Raw genomic sequence first — 5000 nt, forward strand, 5'->3', positions numbered from 1 at the left:
CCTCCCTCCTCCCTCCCTCCCTCCCTCCCTCCCTCCCTCCCTCCCTCCCTCCCTCCCTCCCTCCCCTCTCTCCCTCCCCTCAACTTCATGCAGTATGCTATCTACGGCATCACCCCCGTTGATCTCGTGTCCTGGGGCTTCTTCATACTCGTATCCTCTGCGCTGCTGGTGACGTCGGTGGGACTGGCTGCATTCTCCTGCTCATTTTTCTCCCCTCGTCAGTTTTGGGTGCTAAGGAACACTTTCCCTGCTCAAATCATCAGAGACTCGCTCAACAAGGAGAAGAGACTGCTGGTGACAGCGAAGACTCTTGCTTCCCCTCGTCTCATGCATCCCTGTAGCACGAGAAGTACCGCCAACTCAAGCTTTCGAGCGAGAACCTCTACTATCAGGCAACGGCTGCTGCTGTTTCCCCCCCATTCTCTCACTTTCATGTCAGGCCACATGGGCTAAGAATGATGGGAGGAAGGAGGAGGTGAGGACGACTTGATTTCTACTTGTAGGTTCTCACTCTCTTCACAGGCAGAAAACCTGCTGGAAGAGCTCAAGAAGATCAATGTGACATATTGCTGACTTGCATGCCTGTTCTTATCTCAATGCCAGGCCGAGTGCAAGGAGATCGCCAGGATGATTGGAAGGAAACATAGATGAGAAAGGGAGAAATAGAAGGTGATGAGAGAAAGAGGAAGGTCGATGATTGAAGAAAGAATCAAGCAAGCAAGACATGGATAGAATGAAACGAAATAAAACAACAAGGTAAGAAAACTCAGATAGACGATTTTGGGAGCGACGCGCTTTCAGCGAAGCTTCCGGGGTTTAGTAATGTTACATACAACAGAGATTGTCCCATAGGCAAGAGAGCGATCGGATTACATCTCGCATGATCGTCGTCAACCATTCCTCCATGCTCGCACAGAGGTTTCGCACCACCTGCTGGGAGCTGGCAAACCAGTCACTCTCCGACCTGACCACCTGCCGCGGCTGAGAATCAGCGAGGGACCACTGCAAGTGACCACTCCAGCAGGAGAGGGAGCGAGGGCTTACCTTGTTGGAGTCTTTCGCTCGGGTCGCGAGGAGCTTCATCAGAGGACTGTAACATGACACTTCTTCCTCCTTCCTGTAGGGTTTTGAGAGACCCGCCGTTTGTACGCCATTACCTTCACCTCCCTGCTGATCGTTGAGCAGCGACTCCCGCACCATCCCCGTCACCATCGGAACGGTTGAGCGGGATTGAGTGAGACTGGAGCATGTAGGGTTGCTGTGATTCATTCTCACTTGTTCAGTCTGTGAGTGACATGAAAACATCACCTCATGGACTCGCTTCGTTGCTCTGAAGACATCGTTGTATTCGGTCATGCTATACAACCACGCCCTTGACTTCTGCCATGGCAGTCACCGCATCATGCATAGCTGTGCCTCCAAACATGCAGACACCAGCTCGTCACCTTGAGGCCTCGGAAGAAGGATTCTGGCGGCAGAGGAATGGGGTCCATCAAATGGAACCGCTCCTTCGTGAAGCTGAACGCTCCATGATCATCTAGTACCATGCCGGGAGCTTCACCCGTCCCAGTATTTCTTCCTCCTCCTCTCAGCCTCATGTTTGTTCTTCCTGTCAGGTAGGCGAGTCCTCGGGGTCGCCCGCCAACTGCCCCCCAGCTCGTTCCGATGCTCATGTTGTTACACACTTAATGCTCAGCTCGGCAACGAGTCAGCCTCCTTTCCCAAGAGAGTGGTTGCTCCTCAGAGACGCCATGTGGAGGGCGTGAAGCTCGTCCGCGCGAGGGCATGCCGTAGGTCACCAGGGAGCCGTGAAGCAGCGGCCCATGGGCATCGGACAAACATGGGACCCGGCGAGTCTGGCAGTCTTCAGTCTTCTGGAAGGAGTGAGTATGAGGGAGATGATGTTGAGTATGAGGGGGATGCATCCAACATGTGTACGAGGGGGATGAGCTGTTGGAGTCTCTTCATATTTTTATTGAACTTCGTGTCGGGGGACTAAGGGAGTGGGTGGGTCCTTTTCTGGAAGGGGTCATGCCCAGATCGAATACTAAATCACCGGTACTTTTAAAGTATATTTGTATGAGTAAACAAGGGTGGGGTACTTTCATATACCCCTCCTTCGGGTAGCAACTTCCAGCATACCCCATACACATCTACAAATCTGTAAAGGGCACCCAATTACTTTGACCACCCCTACCCCCAATAAAACGTCTATAGTAGGGGTAATGCTACACTGAAGTTTCAGTCAAATGTGGTTCTGCCGTTTCATCAAGAAGCTGTACCCCTCCTTTGTCCATTGCTGGCCACCCCACCTATTCAATATTGCAGGTAAGCCCCTACCCCTACCCACCCTTGAAAGAATCAGGATGGAAGCACCCGTATTTTTGTATGAAAGTACCCCCTTGTTTACAGATATCAACTTGGTAAGCATCTCAGTATCCATCGTCTACCCACCCTCTCAGGATACCACCATGCAATATTTACCCTACCTGATTTTTCCATCTAATAAACAATTTCCATCCAATCATCGTACTACCCTACCCCAACCCGCATACGAGCAATATTCCTATGACCACATATGGACTGAGGTTCTATGTGAGGCCATACATGGGCAGACTACCCGCACGAGCGAACAGGCGAGTCCATCCTTACAACAGAGGACCCTACCCTCTTTCAAGTACCCGGTACTTATCCTTCCACAATGTGGAAATATGTGGGGTATAGAGTAGATTGTGATGATAGAACGGGGGTAGTCGGACCTGTGGTGGGGTGATCGACGGTGTAGTGGAGGGGGTGTAGGAACAAGAATGGGTAGGGTAGGAAGAGGGTGCGTGGTGTGTTGTAGAAACTGAGGGTGGGTTGAGGGGTGATGCCTTTTTTCAATTTTTTTCCTATTTTTCCCTATTTTTTCTGCAATAGATTTGGAGTGCTGGTGGTTCTTTTTTGCTCTTTCTTCTTCTTTTTTGAATTTTTTTTGCTGCATCAACAAAAAAAATCAAAAAAATTGAGGAAAAAAACAGTTCCTTTTTTGCCAACCACCCCATACACTGACCACCCCTCTACTTCCACCACCCCACCACAACATGCTCCATTCATTCAAATTACCCACCACTCCTGGGAAGGTCAAGCAGTACCCACAGATCTCTCTCAACATGAGATGACCACTACCCCTATATTTCATACCCCTACCACACAAATGAACAACCATGGTAGAAAAATAGTACCATAGATCGGTATATCACCCCTACAATCAAGGTTTTGTGATCATACCACCCATCGTTCATTTTCAGTACCGGTCCAATTCAAAACTACCACCGGTCCGGCATCCTCCTGCTTCAGCTTCCATCCCTCTCATCTTCCCCCGCTTCGTTCACGCTCCTCTCTCCCTCTCCTCTCTCATTCACACTCACTCCCTTGTCTTGTTGTCCTCTTGTAACCCGCCTTCCTCGTTCCCTGCTCTCTTCTCCCTTATTTGTCGCGTTTGGCGAGCTCCATCTTCATTCCCGCCTGGTTTCTCCTCTCCTGATTACTCGCACGCTCGGTCGAGCAAGTGCTTCAGCTGGTTAACATCTAGAACATCTCTTCTCTCGGATTCCTTCCATTTGTCTTCTCAAGTCATACCCTTCAGATCCCCAACTCTCCCAGTCTCAAAGTAGAGTCCCTGTCGTCCCCAACACCTCATTGCATCGTTGGCTGGATCCAGAGGTTCGTCTACCACGGTTAGACGAAACAACAGATCATCTAGCTCAAAGCGTCTGCTTCGTCATTTTACATGACGTCACTTCGATCAGCCATGCAGGCTGGATCTTTACGTGAGTCTGAACTTGCACGTTGCGACACATTTGGTTCCTTGCTGATGAGGATTCAGGTTTCTCAACAGACCTCACCATGGGTGGGCACGGGGTTGGGCTTGATCATGGCTTCGGACATGGAGGGGTATCGTTCCAAGTGTAGTTCGAGCGTGAATGATAGTTTGATCCAGGACGGAAAGGATGGAGGCGATGATGGATTGCACGATTCTGTTGTTAGTCAGGTGCTGCCCCTTCCTCCTGCCGATCCCTTCCTTCTAGCTTGCTCCTCTTCCACTAGAAGATGCAGGAAATCTCTTTGTTGGGGTCGTGACTCTGTCCTCGTTCCAGCAGGTTCCCGAACCCACCCAGCTGGTTGTGGAAGGGATTTTGATGAAACTCCTTGCTCAATCCCCCGACGGAACCCTGATGTGCTGCGCCAATGATACGCAGCTGAAGTTTGTAGACTCAAGGTGTGTTGCATGACTGGCCCTTCTCCTCTGCCAGATTCTAAGAATGATCCTACAGATTTTTGAAACTTTACGAGACCACGACCCCTGGTCCGATCTTGGCAGCTTGCTTCCACCCTCAAAAGTATGAACTCTTCTTGAAGATTGACAACAGAACTTTGGTACAAGCACTCGAGAACTGATGTCGTGTTGCTGATCTGTTCATTCAGATCTTCGACCTCGCTACCAAGGAGTATCGAGCGCCGGAGGACACAGATACGATGATCCCGCCGGAGCCGTGGCAACCTCCTCCTCCCCCTCCCGGTAGGATTGACGTCCCTCCTCGTCACCCAGAAGTGTGACTGAACCGACCGTAGGCGCCATCCTCTCGCCGAACATGCCGTTGAGTGGTTTAGCTATGTCCGGGGAGAAGAGGAGGTCTGGATCGGGAAGGCCGAAGGGCAGCAAGGACAAGACACAGAGGAAGGCGAGGAGTGCGGCAGCACAAGAATTCGAGAAAGAGGTGCTTGTGCTAGCTGCTGTGGCTGTGTCATGTTGTCTAACTTGACGTGTTTCAAGGTTGTGGCTCAGTTAACTGCTTTCTGCGGGGATGACGCGTCCAAGTGGAACGCAAAGAAGCCTGCGATCGATGCTGTCAAAGCTTCCCCGCTATGGGACAGCTGGTCCAAGGCAGGCCTCAATGAGCAGCAGCTCGTGCAATTCGTACACAGACTGAAAACAAAGCGGATGGGGGGGAAAGAAG

General features: G+C 51.0%; 2 protein-coding genes across 2 annotated transcripts in view; one reads left to right on the top strand and one right to left on the bottom strand.

Annotated features, from left to right (window-relative positions):
* Nucleotides 1–1673, bottom strand: part of GUITHDRAFT_148045 (hypothetical protein) — a gene marked incomplete at both ends in the record, with an annotated part of 4933 nt that extends 3260 nt beyond the window's left edge. Inside the window, 7 exons of the mRNA XM_005820169.1 lie at nt 149–247; nt 532–582; nt 931–972; nt 1045–1117; nt 1164–1258; nt 1309–1380; nt 1446–1673. Of these exons, the coding sequence (XP_005820226.1) occupies nt 149–247; nt 532–582; nt 931–972; nt 1045–1117; nt 1164–1258; nt 1309–1380; nt 1446–1673 (660 nt within the window). The remainder of the gene's footprint in view (nt 1–148; nt 248–531; nt 583–930; nt 973–1044; nt 1118–1163; nt 1259–1308; nt 1381–1445) is intronic.
* Nucleotides 1674–3316: 1643 nt separating this feature from the next.
* On the top strand, nt 3317–4491 carry GUITHDRAFT_156107 (hypothetical protein; the record flags this gene model as incomplete). Its single annotated transcript, XM_005820170.1, has 6 exons — nt 3317–3812; nt 3869–3936; nt 3983–4033; nt 4143–4261; nt 4317–4419; nt 4468–4491. Coding segments are annotated over exons 1-5 (340 nt in total), but the record flags the coding sequence as incomplete, so codon positions are not given.
* Between the last annotated feature and the right edge of the window lie 509 nt (nt 4492–5000).

The sequence above is a fragment of the Guillardia theta genome (assembly GCF_000315625.1).
Source record: "Guillardia theta CCMP2712 unplaced genomic scaffold GUITHscaffold_187, whole genome shotgun sequence".
Lineage (NCBI taxonomy): Eukaryota > Cryptophyceae > Pyrenomonadales > Geminigeraceae > Guillardia > Guillardia theta.